Raw genomic sequence first — 22,292 nt, 5'->3', positions numbered from 1 at the left:
ATATTACTCTCAAAATAGATCAAATAGTCTGATAATTGGATTTGTGACGAGAATAATTTACCTGGTTGTACTATCTCATTAACAGTAAATTACTTGCTATTCAAACCCAAAAAACAGTCAATATTTGAATCAAAAAAGCATTTAAAGTCAATTGAGTTGCATCGAGAAAGTGTCGAATATAGATCCCAATTTTGATGATATGGAAATATAAGATCTTAATTTATCACTGAAAATATTTTAATATGGGTGTTATGAAATTACGATTAAAATTCTATTTTTTAACCTAAAATTTTATTTTACTTAATTTATTAATTTGTTCTAAATATTAGAAATGGTTTTTAATTTGTTTCAAGACGTTCAGGTTAGTTATCTGTTCAAATAAAAATGACGATATAATTCGTATACAGAATCACTTTGGATCATTGTTATGGTGGCCCAAGAAGTTTTGTAGGGCCCAAAAAATTCAAAAAAGGTCCAGACCAATTTAGTATCAACAGTGCAATACGATTAGGAACCAAGGTCGGTTAGGTTTAAGATTGGAACCAAGGTCGTTTTAAATTTAGAAAATTATATTCTTCAATGTGAAGCAAATTAATAATTAATAATAGTTACTGAGCATATGAATTGCGTGTGTAAATCATAATATATAAATATAATGTATTGTATTGTATTGTATTGTATTGTATATTTATTTTTTTTTTAATTTTAAAATACTTGGTTTATCCTTATTTTTTGTGTTGTGGATTTTTTTCCGAAATTTATTAAAAATTTAGTTGTTGTAGAAATTTAGTTTCAAAATAAATTGATGAGAAACGAGATGATAAAATACGTGATAAGAGAAAAAGGTGGGAGAAGTGAGTAAGAGATTGAGTTAAAAAGAGAGTGTAGGGGTATAAAAGGAACAAATAGGTAAAAAATCACAATGACACCAAAAAACAGTTTGTATAGGCCTCTAACACTTAATAAAATAGTAAAAATAGTAAAGATAAGTAAATAATTAAGTTTTATTAATTGAAACTTTATGCATCAAAATTAATCGCTTGCAATTGAAGCCTGAAGGATACGTGGTTCGACATTATATTCATTAAAAAAATAAGCTCTATGAGACCTATAGCCCATTTAGATACAAAAGTTATTGGCTTAAAAAACATTTAAATACGTCTAGCTTTTTAAAGTGATTTTATTTAAAAAAATCAGAAGCAGTTTTAGTGTTTGGATAAATGTTAAAAAGATGATTTTTTAAATTAAAATATAAGAAGAAGCCAAAACGTCAAAATTTCTGGCTTTTAAAAAAGCACTTATTTGGGCTTAAATAAATATTTTTTAAAAAACGGCTATTGTAACCAAACACATAACTTTTTAAGAAAAATACTTTTTAAAACAAAAAATAAGTGTTTTTCCTAAACTATCTACTTTTTCCAAACGATCTAGACTTATTTGATTTCATTTGCAGGGACAGAATCAGGATTTCAGTTTTGGGGGCTAAATTTTATGTGAAAAACTTGGTTAATGAAATTTTGAATACAATTTTTTATATTGTTTATATCATTTTCATTACATAAATATAATTTTTAAAATAAAATTCATCTTAATATAAAATCATATTAATGAAAATAATAACAAATCCATTGTTGAAATAGTAAAACTGAGATAAAAATATCTATATTGAGTTTGATTGTAATGCTATATCAACCAATTTCATTGATTTAAATATCAACCAGTTTCATTCATAAGAAAATTAATTTAATTGATAATATGTATTTCTATTTCGAGTAATTAAATAATCCTATTTTTAAATAAATATCATTATTTATTTTATATCTATATATGAAATCTTAGTACAGGATTATAAAATGAGCGATGTTATCATCTACTCATAGATTTTAATATTATAAAATTGTAGAATTTTATCCATACTTTTAATAACCATAGACAAGCTCAAATTAAAATATAAACCCAACAAAAATATAACAAATGGATAATTTAACAACTAAAGCAGATTGGCTTGAAAAAAAAAACTAAAATCCATTCATATTAAATTGAGACTCAAAATATTTCTTTCAAAAAAAAAAAAAGAGACTCAAAATATAAAAATATATAGCCTAGTGGGTAGCGCATGGGAGAAAAAAATTAAAACACACTGATATTAAACTGAGATTCAAAATAGAAAATATATGACCAATATGGATAGGGCAAAGGCTCGGCTGGACTTCAAAATATATGACCTATATGGGTAGGGCCGAGGCTAGACTGGGCTGAAGCCCAATACAGCCCCTCATATAGGTCCGTCCTTGTTCATTTGCATCATTTTATCTCAAATCACCATAATTATGGATGCGAAAAATAATTAGTTATTGAGATTGAAATATATATATATATATATATATATATCTATATTTTATGACAGTAAAACCTACCTTCCTATCTTCGATGTGATTGAATAAACTCTTAAATTAGAAGATGTTTGACATAACTTATATGCTTTATAAAATAGCTTATAAGTTGATTTGAACCTTTTAAAAAATTTTGATAAATTTTTTTTCCAAATAACATATAAGATTTCAAGATAAGTTGTTTGATAATTTATAAGTTGTTTTTAAAAAAATTAAGAGCTTATTTTTTTATTAAAAAAATCTTAATTTTACATTTTATTTATCTAAAATATATTTTTATATTTTCATAAATCTCCATAACGTCCTCCATACATCAAATATTAAATATTATTTAAAATTTTTTTTCCAAATAATATCAATTTTAAATCCAAATATAAAATAATTTTTTTTTTTAATTCAAAATAGATTTATTCTAAAACTTTTTCGTATATATATAACTATTTACTTTACCTTCATAGTATTACACAATTTTTTATAATTGAAATAATTAAAAATCTTATAATGTTAAACATATCAAAAATTTTAAATTGTTTACATAAATTTATCCAAATAATTTAACAACTTACTTTTAAAAAGCTTCTAAAATAGCTTATAAGTTCATATTTTTAATAAGTTTAATCAAACACATATCTATTATAATGAACAATAACATTGTGCGAAGACAAGTAGATATATACCATGCTAGACTCTAGTAAACCAACCTTATACAAAACGCTCCGTTCGTGAAAATGTTATTAGAAGAAATTGATACTGTCCAATACAATACAAGTGATAAATTGCTACTCGTAATTAACCACTAATTTATTTAGCAACAAAATAATCAGTTTTTGTAACAAATAAGCTAGTATTAATCACGTGTCATTATCAAGCAAATATTAAACTTTGATCTTTTTATGGACATTGGATTTGGATATGGATATCTGACATAATAATAATAATAATAATAATAATAATAATAATAATAATAATAATAAAGAAATAAATATCCTAATAATTGTTGAAAATATATATAAATATATATTATTATTTATTGTTGAATGTTGAAGGTTGAAATTTGAAAATTGAGTTGTAAAATATTGAAAATTAGTGTGTGATGATGTAATTAATGATGTATTAATTTTTGACTAATCTCCAATTGAGATCTATAAATAGGTCTCTCCATTTGTGTAGAAAAACACAATTGTGAAGAGAGAAAAATTTTATAAAGTGTAGAATTTTGAGTTTTTGAGTTTTTACTTTTTACCGTAAATTTTTACTTTTTCACAACACGTTATCAGCACGATCGCTCGAAGGTTCTCTATATTTTCCGACGCTCCAAAATACAAGAAGAAGTCAAAAATATTCAACAAGTAAGAATTTTTATTTTACTGTTTATATATTTTTATTGTGTATATATTAATATATAATATCATGTTATGAAAAAAATAAGTTTTTTTTCAAAATTTGTTATAAATCCTGGGAGGATGTTAAGACGACATCCCACACTCCCGGTAAGGGATACGACAAGTATAAAAGCCTCTAAGGTTTTTAAACAATAACGTGATATATATTTATTATGTATATATATTAACTATATTAATATATAATTTCATGTTATTATATAAAAGGTTGTCTATGACACTGACCTTATAATAACGTGATATGATATATATTATTGTGTATTTATATACTAACCATATTTGTATAATCTCATGTTATTATATAAAAGGTTGTCTACGACACCGATCTTATAATAATGTGATATGATATACTATACCTGACTTTATACTAACTATATTGGTATAATTTCACAACATTATATAAAAAGTTGTCTACGACACTGACCTTATAATAATGTGATATGATATACATAATTATTTAATTATGATTATCATTATATGCATTACATGATTATCACGAATTTTTATTCAACACATACTCAATTTTTTCTTTACCCCCAACGGTCACAAACGGTAACAAAACGGCTAGTTTTTGCCCTATAAATATGTTCACTCAAACTCATTTTCAATCACACCAAATTCATTCTTTCTCTCAAAATATTTTATCCTCGGTTTTTTCGAAGATGGAGATGATGACATTTATAAGGATATTTTTCATAACGACTATGATCATCATGCTCACGAGTCTTTTACTCACCAGCGATTTTCCAACACATATTTTTTCTCTATTTGTATACGCACTTGTAATTTACGTTCTTCCATTATTTTGTATTGTCATATTTATAGAAATTAACTAATAAAATGCATTGTTATTTTCTAGTACCACCATGTCGAACTTGGCGAAACTCGAATTCATTGCACTTGATATAACCGGAAAGAATTATATGTCATGGACCCTCGATGTAGAAATGCATCTCGAGTCATTGGGTCTTAACGAAACTATCAAAGAAAATAACATATCATCCTCACAAGATAAAGCAAAAGCGATGATATTTTTATGCAGACATCTTGATGAGGGGTTGAAATGTGAATATTTGACCGAAAAAGACCCAATGATTTTGTGAAAAGGGTTAAAAGAACGTTTTGAGCATATACGGGAAGTTATACTTCCGACCGCACGAGATGAATGGAATACTTTAAGATTCCAAGATTTTAAAAAGGTGAGTGATTATAATTCTGCGATGTATCGAATTGTCTCACAGCTGAAATTTTGTGGGCATAATATTACTGAGATGGAAATGCTTGAAAAGACATTTTCCACATTCCACGCATCAAATATAACTCTACAACAGCAATATAGAGTGCGTGGATTTTCAAGATACTCAGAACTCATCGCATGTTTACTCGTGGCGGAAAAGAATAATGAATTGCTCATGAGAAATCATCAGTCCAGACCTACTGGTTCAACGGCATTTCCTGAAGCAAATGTCGTAAGTAAAAATGAAAACCAAAATCAAAGATATAGACAAGATTTTGGTCGAGGTCGTGGACGAGGACGTGGGCGTGGACGTGGGCGTAGAAATGATCGCGGTCGTGGTCGAGGCCGTGGATTTGAAAATAAAAGAGATAGTTATTTCAATAACTCATCTCAAAGGAACGTCACGAACCACCCACAAAAGAGGCAGCATGATAATACGGGTGAAAATGAAAATCATCCAAAAAGAACTGAGAGTGTTTGTTATAGATGTGGCACTCCAGGACATTGGTCAAGAACTTGTCGAGCCCCTGAGCATCTGTGTAAGCTCTATAAAGATTCAATAAAGGGGAAAGAAAAAGAGACCAATTTTACTGAAAACATTGACCATGCAAGTGGTTCAATGAATTTAGATGCTGCCTACTTTTTGAATGATTTCGAAGATATTGATTAAATGTACTGGTGGGAAAAGAATGTAACAATGTAATTTTTATATTGTAAAACATATTATATTTTGCATGTATTGTTTTATTCTGAAATTAAATTGTAACATATTATAATTTGCATGTATCTTTCTTAATTCATTTTATTGCATATTGTTTTTGAAGATCATTATGGAAAATGCTATGATCAAAGATGGAAATAATGCACTGAAAGTTTGCATACCAGATAGTGGTACAACGCACACTATCCTCAGAAATGAAAAATATTTCTTGGAATTAAAACCAACAAAAACAATGGTGAATACAATATCAGGTCCTGTAGACTTGATTGAAGGATGTGGCAAAGCACAATTTTTGTTACCTAATGGTACAAAATTTTTGATAAATAGTGCTTTATATTCACCACGATCACAAAGAAATTTGTTGAGTTTTAATGATATATATTCTCATGGTTATGATACGGAAACAATAACCGAAGGAAATGAGAAATATATGTGTCTTACTACATATAAATCAGGAAAGAAATATGTAGTTGAGAAATTATCAATGCTCCCTACTGGATTGCATTATACACATATAAGTCCAATCGAATCAAATATGGTTATTGAAAATTCTTCAATACTAACAAATTGGCATGATCGATTGGGACATCCTGGTTCAATAATGATGCGAAGGATTATAGAAAATACAAGTGGTCATCCACTGAAAGACCAGAAGATCTTTCAGAATAATAAGTTTCAGTGTAAAGCATGTTCTCTGGGGAAACTTATTATAAGACCATCACCAGCTAAAATCCAAAAGAAATCACCCATATTTCTTGAACGTATTCAAGGTGATATTTGTGGGCCAATTCATCCACCATGTGGACCATTTCGATACTTTATGGTATTGATCGATGCCTCTAGCAGATGGTCACATGTATGTTTATTGTCCACTCGGAATGTGGCATTTGCAAAATTGATGGCTCAAATAATAAAATTGCGGAATCAATTTCCCGAATATACGATCAAGAAAATAAGACTTGATAATGCTGGAGAATTTACATTCCAGACTTTTAACGACTATTGTATGTCGATGGGAATTACTGTTGAACATCCTGTAGCTCATGTTCATACACAAAATGGATTAGCTGAATCATTGATTAAACGTCTGCAGTTGATTGCTAGACCAATGATTATGAGAACGAAACTCCCTATTTCTATATGGGGACATGCAATTTTACATGCTGCTGCATTGATTCGCATCAGGCCAAGTGCATATCATAAACACTCCTCATTGCAGCTTGTATTTGGCAAAGAACCAGATATTTCTCATTTGAGAATTTTTGGATGTATGGTGTATGTGCCTATTGCACCACCTCAAAGAACAAAAATGGGACCTCAAAGAAAGAATGATATTTATATCGGCTATGATAGTCCATCAATCATTAGATATCTTGAGGCTCAGACAGGCGATGTGTTTACAGCACGGTTTGCTGATTGTCATTTTGATGAAAATAACTTCCCAATGTTAGGGGGAGAAAAGAAACACATCGAAAAAGAAATCACATGGTATGTACCATCATTATTACATTTGGATCCTAGAACTAAACAATGTGATAAAGATGTACAGCAAATTGTGCATTTGCAAAGAATAGCAAATCAAATGCCAGATGCATTCGCAGACACAAAAGGGGTAACAAAATCATATATACCTGCTGTAAATGCCCCTGCTCGAGTTGAAATTCCAAAGAAACAAAATGAAGACATTCATGATGTCATAAAACGCCTGAAGCGTGGAAGGCCAATCGGTTCAAAGGATAAAAATCCTCGGAAAAGAAAATACATAGAGAAAAATGATGATCAGAAAATAGAAAATGGTGTTCCAGAAGAAACACACGATGATGAAAATATTCTGTCAGAACCACAAACTGACGAGAATCATGAAATCTCTATCAATTATATTAATACTGGAAAAATATGGAACCGAAAGAATGTACAAGATATTGATGAGATATTTTCGTACAATGTGGCATGTGACATCGTAAATTAAGATAATGAACCAAAATCTTTTGGTGAATGCAAAACTCGAAAGGATTGGTCAAAATGGAAAGATGCCATCCAGGTTGAATTAAATTCGCTAAATAAACGTAGTGTTTTTGGACCTATAGTCCTTACACCTAAAGGTGTTAAACCTGTTGGGTACAAATGAGTTTTTATTCGAAAGAGAAATGAGAAAAATGAAATAGTGAGATATAAAGCTCGACTTGTTGCACAAGGTTTTTCTCAAAGACCTGGAATTGATTATGAAGAAACATATTCTCCTGTTATGGATGCAATTACGTTTCGGTATTTGATCAGTTTAGCAGTGTCTGAAAACTTGGACATGCGTCTAATGGATGTTGTTACAGCTTATTTATACGGATCACTTGATAGTGATATATACATGAAAATCCCTGAAGGATTTAAGATGCCTGAAGCACAAAGTTCAAAACCTAGAGAATTTTATTCTGTAAAATTGCAAAGATCATTATATGGGTTAAAGCAATCTGGCCGAATGTGGTATAATCGGCTAAGTGAGCACTTGATGAAAAAGGGATATGTAAATGATCCAATATGCCCTTGTGTTTTCATCAAGAAAACAACATCCGGATGTGTAATTATTGCTGTATATGTTGATGATTTAAACATCATTGGAACGAATAAAGAAATTCAAGAAGTTATGATGTACTTGAAGGAAGAATTTGAAATGAAAGACCTTGGAAAAACCAAGTATTGTCTTGGTTTACAAATTGAACAAAAAGAATGTGGAATTTTTGTTCACCAGTCTAATTATACAGAGAAGGTCCTTAAACATTTCAATATGGATCAATCAAATCCTTTAAGTACTCCAATGGTTGTCAGATCATTGAATATAGAAAAGGATCTATTTCGTCCATGTGAAGATGATGAAGTTGTTCTTGGTCCTGAAGTACCATATCTAAGTGCCATTGGTGCCCTTATGTATCTTGCAAATTGCACTAGACCAGACATATCTTTTGCAGTAAATTTATTGGCAAGATTCAGTTCATGTCCAACGAAGAGGCACTGGAACGGAATTAAACATATATTCCGTTATTTACGAGGAACGACGGATTTGGGACTTTTGTATCCAAAAGATACAAATCAGAGAATAATTGGTTATGCTGATGCTGGATACTTATCTGATCCACATAAGGCACGTTCCCAAACCGGATATGTATTTACTCGTGGAGGCACTGCAATCTCTTGGCGATCACAGAAACAAACACTTGTTACAACTTCATCAAATCATGCCGAGATTATTGCACTACATGAAGCAAGCCGTGAATGTGTCTGGCTTAAATCAATGACTCGGCATATCCAAACTTCTTGCGGATTATCAGTGGACAAGAATCCAATCACACTGTATGAAGATAATGCCGCATGTGTTGCCCAAATGAAAGAAGGATACATCAAAAGTGACAGAACTAAACATATTCCTCCTAAATTCTTTGCATACACTCAAGAGCTGGAGAAGAATAAAGATATTGATATCTGTTACATTCAATCAAGTGAGAACTCATCCGATCTCTTCACAAAGGCACTTCCCACGGCGATATTCAGAAAACACATTTATAATATTGGGATGCGCAATCTACGAAATATGTGAAGAATAATTCATTTTGACATCAGGGGGAGTTTACGTGGCTGCACTCTTTTTTCCTTACTATGGTTTTTGTCCCAATGGGTTTTTCCTAGTAAGGTTTTTAACGAGGCAGTATACAACACGTAATGGAGATAGTCATTCTATCATGATCATCATCACAAGGGGGAGTGTTGAAAATATATATAACTATATATTATTATTTATTGTTGAATGTTGAAGGTTGAAAGTTGAAAATTGAGTTGTAAAATATTGAAAATTAGTGTGTGATGATGTAATTAATGATGTATTAATTTTTGACTAATCTCCAATTGAGATCTATAAATAGGTCTCTCCATTTGTGTAGAAAAACACAATTGTGAAGAAAGAAAAATTTTATAAAGTGTAGAATTTTGAGTTTTTGAGTTTTTACTTTTTATCGTAAATTTTTACTTTTTCACAACAATAATAACTATTGTTTATTTTTTTCGATTTTGATACGATTCTATCTCATTGGGAGCTTCTAGGTTTTGATCTATCCAAATCTCGGGACCACAATTTCTGTGATTTTTGCCTCCTTACCCTTTTCGCACACTTGACATTTATCCCCTTCCCGAGGGCGAAACAATTCTCGATTCCATTTTGATTTCCCTTTCAGTTATTTCTAGATTGGATTTCTTTCTGTTGGTGAAAGGTATTTGCTTTATCAGGTTCTCTAGATTCGTGGATGGTAGAGATTGGTCGTTATATGCGCTTGGTTCCGTGTTGCTCGGAAATCTGCTGATTTTTATGTTTCCTTTTGGAAGAAAACATAATAATCGATTTTGGTGGATATTCTGCAATTGGGTTGTCCGCTTTTGGATAATTGTGAACAGAGGCAACACTAGGTGTTTAAGTGGATTGGTTCGGGATAAATTTGATTTACCTAGATAGATGTAATCTTGGAATTTTGGGACTTTTGGTTCTTTGTTCATGTATGCAAAGTAGTAAAAATATCTAGCTCGTATCCAGAAATTCGAGTTCAATCAGTTGAAGATGAAAAGAGGGAAAGATGAGGATAAGACGATGGGACCTATGTTTCCAAGGCTTCATGTTAATGAGATTGAGAAGAGCGGGCCAAGAGCACCACCTAGAAACAAGATGGCCCTTTACGAGCAGCTGAGCATCCCTTCACAGAGATTCACGGGGACAGTGGATTTGGTGCCAACTTCGAGCCAGGTGAATTGGAAATTTCTTCATTTTGTTTGTCTTGCACTTCGTAAAATTTGATCTTGTGTTCTTGCATATTCTCTCTGCTATAAATTTTCTGCACAATTGGTGGTGACACGACTAGTTTTTAGTGTTGCTAGCAATTGATTAGTCCTGGTCATAGTTGCTAGAGTTTTTGGTGTGCACATAGGAGAATCGAGCCTAAGTGAAAGGTGAAATGCCAGGCCTGCATCTTTCAGATTGAGGTGCCATAGAGAGAATATATCCTAAACTTTAAGAATGCGAAAATAATTCATTACACCGCCTTCAAGTATTTTACTTCTTCAACTATCACACGAAAACATAGCAAATATTCATTAGTTTATAAGCAAACAAAGATCACACTTAACTTGCATTTTTTCCTCGGATTTACCATACCTGCATTACTGTGAACCTAAAGAGGGGCTTGAGCCTTTAAAGCACACCAAAGCTAGTGTTTAACTGTGAATGCACGTGCGTAATTGAACTCCTAAACCTTGACTGGCATCCTGGCATGATGATTTGAGTCTTTCTGCACCTGGAGCCTGGACACATGTTTTATAAGCTTCTATTAACTGTACATACGGTTCTATTTTGAACAATCAAAGAGTATTTGATATTTATGGTATTTCTTTCTTGACCTTTTTCTAACTGTGGATATTCGGTTCAAGGAAGGTAAGATATTCTTGAAAATTGAAACTCGGATTGTGCTTTTGTTGCTTAATGAAGGGCCACTCACTTAGATTTATGTGACAATTGTGACTTAATTTTATTGATGCCAACTTGTTTTTGCAGGGTGGTGGGAGCGAAAAAGGTATTTTTGTTTCTCAGCAGCTGCTACCAAGGCATCAATCCGAGAAGCAGTATAGCCAATTTTCTGATTCCAGTGCTCCATTGACACAAGTTGATCAAAGAAAGGAATTGGATGACGATGACTTCAGAGTTCCCATTTTCATTAACTCCAAATTAAGTGTAGACCATGGTAAATCTACAAATCTTTTTATTGCAGAAAAACCACCCTCCTACAACAGTTCTTACCTCAACCCCTTATTCAAGTTTCGAAAAGACAACATCCAAAATGAAGAGAAGTTGAGAGAGCTGGTGACTGATCCGGATAGAGCTATCTCAAATTCTTCATCTCTATGTCAAGAAACAACAGTTAACACGTTAGATTGTATTGAAAGATCGAAGAGTGGTGGCAGCGTGCAATTAGAGGCCTGCCATGAGTTGCAACCTGTTAGCAATATGCATGACACTGCTGTTTGTGGCGTGCATGTATCCACCGTTGATGAACGAATTTCTTCTGTTATGGGGAGAGATCATAGTTATGGCGCAGAACCAAAGAAAGATCAGCGAAGGGTTAACACTATGTCTGAAACTTACATCACTGATACTATAGAGATAACACCGGATGATGTCGTTGGTGTAATTGGCCAGAAACGATTTTGGAAAGCCAGACGGGCAATTGTCAAGTAAGTTATTATACTCATTTTGAATGAGATTTTCACAATTTGCTGTGATGGATGCGACTTTTCCTACTTCCCTGGAATTCTCATAGGCAGCAGCGTTGCTTATATATATTCACGATGCTTTAAAAGTTTCCGTTTTGCTTTCCGTCAATCTACATTGTGCTACTGGGCTTGATGCTTTATTATTTTTTTCTGTCAAACCTAACCAATTTTCTACTCTTTGATTATGTTACTGCAGTCAACAAAGGGCGTTTGCTGATCAAGTGTTTGAGTTGCATAGATTAATTCAGGTTAGAGTTGTCAACTGGTTTCAAGATTATCATATATCTGTAACCTTTCTAGTAATTTGATTTGATTTGATTTGCTTTTATGATAATAATAAAGCTTTGTGTATTGACTTTTTATCAGGTCCAGAAATCTATCGCTACGTCACCACATTTTTTGCTGGAGGGTGTTGCCCATGTAAGCAAACCTGTGAAGGCTTTGACAGAAAAGAAAGTTCCCTTGGATTGTCCCAATAAAGCTCTTCCAGATGTTTCCAATCCAAAAGACGACTCAAAAAAGCCTGTCACTGAAGAAGGTTCAGCTGAAAATTCTATTGCAAAATCGTCTTTATCTTCTGTTCAAAACAATGTGCTGCCTCCAAACTACAGAATTACTTGCAATCAAGCTAGACCATGGTCCGTTCAACCACATGGCCAACAATGGTTGGTTCCTGTTATGTCCCCTTCCGAAGGACTAGTATACAAACCGTATCCTGTCCCTGGCTATTTGGGTCCAACGATGCCTAGCAATAATTTCATGACTCCAGCATATGGAGTTCCTGTTATGCATACACAGTATCAGTTCCCATCTTTTCCAGCCCCTGGTTCTCACTCCTACTTTCCAGCTTTCGGGATGCCTGTCATGAGCACTACTTCTCTTTCCAGTTCTTCCGTTGAACAAGTGAATCCCCTGTCTATACCAGGGCAATTTCAGTTAGTCAATCTGCCCAGCCAGAGGAACAAATCTGGGCCAGACCGGGAAAACTTGCAGTTACCCGAGGATATTGAGGTACAAGGTAGCACAGCAAGTAGTACAAGTGAAAGAGTGAAGGGTAGTGGATCAGGCAGTGTCTTGGACAAAAGAAATGCGCTTCGGCTTTTTCCCACGTCTCCGAACGAACCGGAATGCCCCGCTCCTGCTCGGGTGATTAAGGTTGTTCCTCACAAGGCAGGATCTGCGACTGAATCTGTTGCTAGGATTTTTCGGTCTATTCAAGAAGAGAGAAAACACCATGATTCATTGTAGGCCTTGTCATTTCCTGCCTTACTCACCATCTTGGTGTTCGGAATTAGAGTTTTGCAGTTGTTCTGCCTGCTACTTACTTTAAACTGAACTGTATCTTATAAAGATGAATCGCCGTAGATGCATTAGATGAAATATGACTTAAGAAACTGTATTCCTGTGATCTGAAATGTAGTTGCATTAGATAACTGAATGTGGGATATTATTGTAATACATCTTTAAATTGTTGTGCTGGCGGGCCTTTTTGCTTTGTATTCTCCGTTTCGGGGAAAATCCCGGTTCAGTCCTAAATGTTTGGACATATTTTCGGTTCAGTCTTAAATGTTTGAATGTTTTCGGTTTGGTCCCAAATGTTTTTCAAAAATTTTCGGTTTAATCCTAAATGTTTTTATATTTTCGGTTTGGTCCCAAATATTTTAAAAAGTTGCTGGTTCAGTTCTAAATGTTTTACGTTCAGATTTCGTCCTAAATATTTTTCAAAAGTTTTTGGTTTGGTCCTTTCATCTACAAACAAAGCGTGATAAAAAACAAACTTGTAAACAAAAGACAATGTTAAATAAAATAGAAGCTAATAATAATAATAATAATAATAATAATAATAATAAATGAACAAGAATGTCTTTAAAATGAAAATATAATATAAATTATGCAAAATAAAATTATAGAATAAAAAAATAATTGAACTGTGAAATCTTATAGTTAAAAACATTATCAATCACAAATAAATAAAGAAATATTTTAGCAAATAACTAGTATTACTTATTTCACAAAATATTTGAAATTTTCAACAAATTTTTCAAGAGAAGAATACTTATGGTTAACAATTGAGAAAATATAATGAATTATTTGACTATCGTTGAAGTAGTGATATGAAATTAAGTTTTATTTAATAGTAAATTTTTTTCAAATACTAATTTTTAAATTATAAAAAGAGTTTTAAAAAGATATATATCTTTTTCCAACCTTCAAATTTTTTCTTAAATGTGCAAGCATCATGAATGAGAATATAACAAAATTAATAGAAATGTGAAATAACATCATTAAATTTTAATTCCTCAAGTTTCGTTTATTTTATTTAAGTTTTTATTTTGTAGCATCATGAATTTAATATTTTTATTTTGAAAATTGTGTAAAATTGATTTAAATTTGGATAAAAACTCTAATAAATTTGTGTTTTATTTACAACTTGTTTAATTTTAAATATATAATAAATAATATAAAACTCAATTATAAATGATGTAACACTACGCGATGTTAGTTTTAACACACGAGTAGATGGAAGATCAAACCGAAAACTTTTGAGAAATATTTGGCATGAAATCGGCAATGTTCAAATATTTAGGACTGAATCGAAAACTTTTGAAAAACATTTAGGACCAAACCGGGAACGTATAAACATTTAGGATTGAACCGAAAACTTTTGGGAAAGATTTAAGACCAAACCGGTAACGTCCAAACATTTAGAACTGAACCGGAAATGTGTCCAAACATTTAGGACTGAACCGTGATTTTGCCCCTCCGTTTTTGTTGTAATCTATCTTTCTAATTCTTCGCTAATATTTTGAAAGGTTAAGTTACCTGGAGTGTGTTGTTTCGAGTAGTTTTTGTTTGGATTAAAAAGTTAGTTTGTTTTTTCTGAAAATAAGATGAAATAAAATTAAAGCGAAATGTTAGATGTGCACTTTGGTATATATTTTGGTTTACATTCTTTTTTATTAGTTATAAAATTTTTTTTGATCAACTAGATATTTGTTTCCTATTACGGGGTATTTTTGCAATTAACGAGGGAAATGAGAAAAATTTTAAGTAAGGATTTAAACTAAAGTGTACATTAAAAATAGCATTTTTCAAAATGAAAATACATTGACATTTTGTTGAGTTTTTATTGTCATAAAATCGTTTTTTTTTTTAAATTTAAAAAAGCTACGTTGGTGAATCCAAAGAAGCAGGACTTCAGACTTCAGTGCTTAATATTTTTTTCCCCTTTAAAAACCTTTTTATTTATTTATTTTTAATAACAAACCTATCAGGTATATGACTACCGTATTCATACTCACAAAATTTTTTATATGACTGTCTTTTGATTAATTTTGAGAGACGAATATCTAACTTGAACTAATGAAAAAATATTTCCTCTTATTATGAATCTGTTTGATTAATCTCATAGATAAATTTTCGTGACACGTATCACAAGAGAGTTGCTCATCCATCATAAGAAATAATTTTAAAAATTTAGGTATGATGAAGAATAAATTATTTCAAAATTTGGGGGAGTGGTAAACTTTAATGATAATAAATATTATCGGAAATTGAAGGATTTCTAAAGTAACAAAGGCACAAAATACTGATAAGAGGATTAGTTAAAAACAAATTCATTTACCTCTCTTACCAAAACAAATATAAATCACAAAAACTCATAGACACTCTTATGATAATTTTATGAGACAAATATCTTATTTAGATATTCATCATAAAAAAACATTAAAGCCAACAATATTAAATTTTTAATATAAATACGATCAAGGTTACCCATCTCACATATCCATCTTACAAGAGAACCATGGTGTAATTGTAACACCCGATATTTTTAATACGTAAATTCGCATGCATAATTAGGAAATTTATTTATTGAAAATTTTAGATTTATGGGTTAAATAATTATGTGAAATTATTTGTGCATGTTTTAAGTTATTTTTAAGCATTTAACCCATAATTAGTGATTTTCATGATTTATGGAAATTAATTGTTTTGATCGCGTAGACGGGACCGTGGACGGACGAGATACCAAAATATTTAGCCAAAAATATTTTATGAGTTTTATGAGCCTTAAAAATAATATTTTAAGGTATTTTGTCAAGAAAATTTTAGTATTTAATTATATATTTATTTAAGGGTTGATTTTTAGCCAAAATAAGTCATTTTAATGACTTTTATTAACTTTTAAAAATACCATGTCTTAATATTTCGGGATTTATTAAATTTATATTATTGTAACTTGTATTTGAAAGTTTAAAAATATTATCTATATGGTATATTATCTACCCTAGTTAATAAATATGTAATTACCTTATATTATCTACCCAAATCCCCTCCCTATCTCACGCCCGAAACCCCTAGCCGCCTCCATCTTCTTCAGCCCCCATTATCACGTTTTCAGCAGATTGTAGAAGCCTCCATAGCCGATTCTTTTAGTTCTTGAGAGTTCTTCATTCGATCGTCGTCCCGGAAACGTTTTACGCACTTGGCTCTATTGATTCTACGGTGCAAGGCATGTTTTTTTTCTCAAATTTTCGTGCCATATCAGTGGTTAATAGTGTGCGTGTGTATGCATTAGAATTATTCAAGGAAATTTCAGAAAAATCGTTTGGTTTTGGTGGTTATGCACCTTGTTCATGTATTTCTTTCATCATGCTCACGTTTTTCTTCCTCCATGACTTGTATGACTGCTGGTCAGGGTCCTTCAGGGTCCCTAGGTTGTGTGAAAGGGGTCTGGACTCGAGTGGCTCGAGTGGTTCGAGCCAAAGGAGCCCAGGTAGGCGCTGGTGCAGGTTCGGCCTCCATGGGTGCGCAGGTTTAGGGTTCTGAGAAGGGGGTTCGGTGTTGTTGATCTAGGCTGCATGGGGCTGGGACCATGGGCAGGTTAGGACCGCCCAGCGGAGCTCCGGCCAGGGGCGGCAGCAGCCCTAGAAGGGCTGCTGCTCGCGGCCGAGCAGAATAGGGGAAAGGGGCGTCAGGTTGTGAGGGTTTGGGGGATCCGGGTCGGGTTGTTGGATCCGGGTCGGGTTCAATAAGTCATGTGTCAAGTCTAGTGGGTCCGGGTCCGGGTTAAGTGAGTCGGGCTTGGGTATTTTTATTTTTAAGTATTAAGTATAATTAAGTGTTAAATGGGCTCAATTAAATCCCAAAAATTTAATTGGGTTCCATTTAATTAATTGGGTGGAATTTAATTAATTGGGCTTAAATAAATTTAATTAAGTTAGTCCAATAATTTTTATGGGCTTGGGGGCCCATGGAAGTTATTGGGCCAGTCTTTGGGCTTTTGGGCCCATTGGGCCAGATTAAGTTTGTTATTGGGCCAGTCTCAGTGTTAGTGGACCATAATTTAAGAAAATGGGCTTGAGTGTTAGGGCCAGCAGTTCAGTACAACCCATGAGAAATTGCATGTGTCCTGAATAGATATATTTAATTATTTTTATGCATGGAAGTTATTTTTAATATTTATATGTTAGTATGAAATTAAATTAAATATATATGGAGGACACACATTTTATTTAAGTACATGCATTCATGAAATAATTTTTATGCATGATTTAATGTTTGAGGTTGAGCAAAAGAAAATAATTTTATGTTGGAAGTTGAAGTAGTGTGACAATTTAAGAGGGATTCGTCCCCATATGTGAACTATTGAAGGGCAGTTTACTGCCAATTTAAGAGGTGATTCGTCACCGCCACGTACGTTGTTTTACCACGCTGATCAGTATTTAATGTATGTATGGTTACACTATGAATACGACCTTTCGATGTTAGAAAATACTTTGCTCAACAATGTTTATGTATTATTATGATATTCAAGTTTAATTTAAGTTTATGTTATGTTCATGATATTTTTAAGCATACTCATTCATATATATGTTATGTATTAGTATTAAAGTGATTTAAATTATTTTAAACCCTTGTTATGTTAGCATGTTGGGCCTCTAGGCTCACTACACTGATATGGTGCAGATGAGTACGTAGAGGAGGATGTAGTACCCACCGGCGGCGAGGACCTATGAGCGGACAAGCAGTAACCCCGTGACCGTTGTCTGAGTCTACGTCATGTTTTGAATATTTTTATCGTGTTATACATTTTTATTTATTTTCAGTGGTGGATATTATTACTCATCTTATTTAAATATTTTCAGTGCATGCAAATTTTATTTATTTTTCTTATGTCAGTATTTTATTAAATGTTAGACTCAGATATTTAATTTATTAAAGGTTGCATTTTTATTTAAGTTATTTATTTTTAAATCTATTTATTCTGTGCATATATGTATGGGCATGTATGTACGTATTTTTACTTAGTAAGTATAAACAAAAAAAAAATTCCGCATATTTATTTATATTTAGAGAGTTAGGGTCGTTTCAGTTGGTATCAGAGCACGGTCCTTGGAGGGGTCATTACTGCTATGTGAGCTCAGAAAATCCACGCTACCGATCTGTAAGTTTTATGTGTTTATAGCATGATTTACTTTTAAGAATTTAAGTTAGCATTAATGTTAAAACACTTAGTTATGCATGACGATTTACGTAAAGAAATATGTGGTGGTGCAAAATGCCTCCGAGACCTATGAACAGACGTGGGGAATCTCCACCTCCACCTCCACCTCCACCTCCGCAGAACCCACTTGCAGCATTGGAGCAGGCCAATGCTAATATGATGGCGGGGATTACTGCTCTGCTGGAGCAGCAGGCTACACGTCCTAGACTGTCCCACGAGGAGGACGTAGCTGAGCGGTTCCAGAAGAAGGGGCCGAAAGAGTTCACTGGTACCACCGATCCATTGGTGGCTGAGGGGTGGATTCGCTCTTTGGAGTCCATCTTTGCATACATGGGGATTACTGACGTGGACAGGGTGAACTGTGCGACTTATATGATGAGGGGAGATGCAGCTCTTTGGTGGGAGGGTGCTTCCAGGGGAGTACATCTTCCTACATTGACTTGGGCGGAGTTTAGGCGTATCTTCTACGCCAAGTATTTCATGGAGGATGTGCGCAGTCGCATGATCCGGGAGTTTATGAGTCTCCGACAGGGGGACAGGTCAGTGGTTGAGTATGTGAGACAGTTCGAGAGGGTCTGTCATTTTGTGCCTCTGATTTCAGATAGTCCACCGGAGAAGATGAGGCATTTTGTGGAGGGACTAAAGGCGGATATCAAGCATGACGTACGTATGATGAACGTCGCTACATATGAGGTGGCAGTTAGTAGAGCACTGAGGTCAGAGGAGGGTAGGAGAGAGATACAGCGAGAGCAGCAGGGGAAGAGACAAATTCAGTCTGGATTTCAGCGACCATCTTCGCAGCCTCTTGTGAAGAAGCAGTATACTGGACCGTCTAAGGGCCCGAACCAGCAGCAGAGGCCACAGCAGCCAAGGGGCGGGGCTCCTAATACTGGAGGTTTTCCTACTTGCCCGAAGTGTCAGAAGATGCATTCGGGACCTTGTCTTCTGGGAGCAGGAGTTTGCTTTCACTGCAGAGAGCCAGGGCACCAGATAGCAAATTGCCCGAGGAAGAAGAACACCACTGGTAGAGTATTCGTTATGCAGGCAGAGGAGGTAGACCCAGACACATCCTTGATCACCGGTATATCTTACCCCTAGTATTTTATAATTTCTTCCTTTGGTTAAGAATTTTGATTTTTCTTTGTGAAATAATTTGTATTTGGGATTTTTCTATCTGCATATTAGAATAAGAAGCATGTTTTACTTGTGACTAGAATTAAGGGTTATTAGTGACTTATCTTTGGGGAAAAGTTTAGTAGTGGTATAAAATTGTTGGGATTCTTCTGCGTGCAGGGAGAATTTTAGTTGGAGACAACTCCACGTTTGCGTTGCTAGATTCAGGGGCTACACATTCGTTTATCTTCCTGGAGTTTATCAGACGGATAGGCATCACACCCAAGATTGTTGATAGTGGTTATGATGTCACTATGCCGTCAGGATAGATTATTTCTACCTCTAGTGTTATTCGAGAACTGTAGTTAGAGCTTCAGGGGCACTCCATTCGCGCAGATGTGGTGGTTTTGCCGTTGAGTGGATTTGATTTGATATTGGGTATGGACTGGTTGACAGTCAATGGAGCTTCGATTGACTTTCGTCGGAGATCAGTGTCAGTGAAACCATCAGAAGGTTACCCGTTTACCTTCCATGCATCTCAGAGCAGTGATATTCCTCAGGTGATATCTCTTATTCAGGCGAGGAATCTGTTGAAACGAGGTTGCCAAGGTTTTCTAGCAAGTATTGTCACGGCCTCCGGACCATCTAGCAGATCATTATCAGAGATAGAGGTGGTTCGTGACTTTCCGGACGTCTTTTCGGAGGATGTTGCAGGAATTCCACCAGTGAGAGATGTGGAGTTCAGCATCGACTTAGTGTCAGACACCGTGCCTATCTCTAAGGCACCATACAGACTTGCTCCTACCAAGATGAAAGAATTGAAGGAGCAGATACAGGAGTTATTAGAGAAAGGCTTTGTTCGTCCTAGCTTTTCTCCATGGGGAGCTCCAGTGTTATTTGTGAAGAAGAAGGATGGCAGTATGAGACTGTGCATCGATTATCGAGAGCTCAACAAGATCACAGTGAAGAATAAGTACCCACTACTAAGGATAGAGGACTTATTTGATCAGTTGCAGGGAGCTTCAGTGTTCTCCAAGATCGATCTGCGATCTGGTTATCATCAGCTGTGAGTTAGAGAGGCAGATGTGTTCAAGACTGCTTTCCGGACACGTTATGGGCATTACGAGTTCTTAGTGATGCCATTTGGGTTGATCAATGCTCCAGCGGTTTTTATGGATCTCTTGAACCGGGTATTTCAGCCATATCTTGATCAGTTCATCATAGTCTTCATTGATGATATCTTGATCTACTCTAGGAGCGTTGAGGAGTATAGACAGCATCTACAGACAGCCTTGCAGACTTTGAGAGAGCATCGTTTGTATGCCAAGTTCAGCAAGTGCGAGTTTTGGCTCGAGTAGGTGGCATTTCTTGGCCACATTATTTCGAGAGATGGGATTGCAGTGGATCAGTCGAAGGTTGAGGCAGTGCAGAAATGGGGTATTCCGAGGAATGCTTCGGAGATTCGCAGTTTCTTGGGTTTGGCAGGATATTATAGGAAGTTCATCAAGGGTTTTTTCTCTATTGCAGTACCCTTGACTTCCTTAACCAAGAAAAACACGAAGTTTATTTGGAGTTCAGACTGTCAGAGGAGCTTCGATCAGCTGAAGGAAGCACTCACTACCGCACCGGTTTTGGCGATGGCAGTACCACACGAGGAGTTAGTGGTGTACACCGACGCGTCTAAGCTAGGTTTAGGCGCAGTACTTATGCAGTGTGGTAAGGTTATTGCTTATGCGTCGAGGCAGTTGAAGATTCATGAGCAGAACTACCCGACACATGACTTGGAATTAGCAGCAGTGGTCTTCGCTTTGAAAATTTGGAGGCACTATCTGTATGGAGAGAAGTGCAAAATTTTCATGGATCACAAGAGCCTCAAGTACTTCTTCACTCAGAAGGAGTTGAACATGAGGCAACGGAGATGGTTGGAGTTGGTGAAGGATTATGACTGTGACATTAGCTACCATCCAGGTAAAGCTAATGTAGTGGCCGATGCTTTGAGTCGGAAGTCATCAGTGGTATCGTGTTTGTCAGTGTAGTTACCACTGCAGAGTGAGATTCAGAGGTTTGATTTGGAGATTTACTCGAGTGGTCATGCACCGAGCTTGTCAGTGTTGACGGTGCAGCCGATTCTACGGGATCGGATCAGAGAGGGACAACCTACAGATGAGGAGTTGCAGCGTTGGAGACAGAGGGATGAGGCCAAGGGCGGTCTTCTATATACAGTTGTGGATGACATTGTTCAGTACCGTGGTAGGATGTGGGTACCGAACGTCGATCAGTTGAGAGCTGAGATTCTAGCAGAGGCTCACACATCTCCGTACTCCATTCACCCCGGAAGTACGAAGATGTACCGAGATTTGCAGCTATTGTATTGGTGGCCCGGGATGAAGAGAGACATCGGGAGAGTTGTGTCAGAGTGCTTGACTTGTCAGCAGGTCAAGGCCGAGCATCAGCGTCCAGCAGGACTTCTTATACCTCTTCCTATTTAGAAATGGAAATGGGAGAATATTACGATGGACTTTGTAGTTGGCTTACCGAGGAGTGACAGAGGTTGCACAGCTATTTGGGTGATCGTGGATAGACTCACCAAGTCAGCTCATTTCTTACCGGTGAAGACTACTTA

General features: G+C 34.7%; 1 protein-coding gene across 1 annotated transcript; it reads left to right on the top strand.

Annotated features, from left to right (window-relative positions):
• The first annotated feature begins 9,851 nt into the window (after window positions 1-9,851).
• LOC140890221 (ELF3-like protein 2) lies at window positions 9,852-13,601 on the top strand. Its single transcript, XM_073297982.1, has 4 exons — window positions 9,852-10,528; window positions 11,333-12,009; window positions 12,245-12,296; window positions 12,415-13,601. Exons 1-4 carry the CDS (start codon window positions 10,346-10,348, stop codon window positions 13,294-13,296), a joined length of 1,794 nt encoding a protein of 597 aa, XP_073154083.1. The 5' UTR covers window positions 9,852-10,345; the 3' UTR covers window positions 13,297-13,601.
• Window positions 13,602-22,292: the final 8,691 nt, after the last annotated feature.

Source organism: Henckelia pumila, chromosome 1 (genome assembly GCF_033568475.1).
Source record: "Henckelia pumila isolate YLH828 chromosome 1, ASM3356847v2, whole genome shotgun sequence".
Classification (NCBI taxonomy): Eukaryota; Viridiplantae; Streptophyta; class Magnoliopsida; order Lamiales; family Gesneriaceae; genus Henckelia; species Henckelia pumila.
The sequence above is the reverse complement of the archived record's forward strand: the minus strand, read 5'-3'. Positions and strand labels throughout refer to the sequence as shown.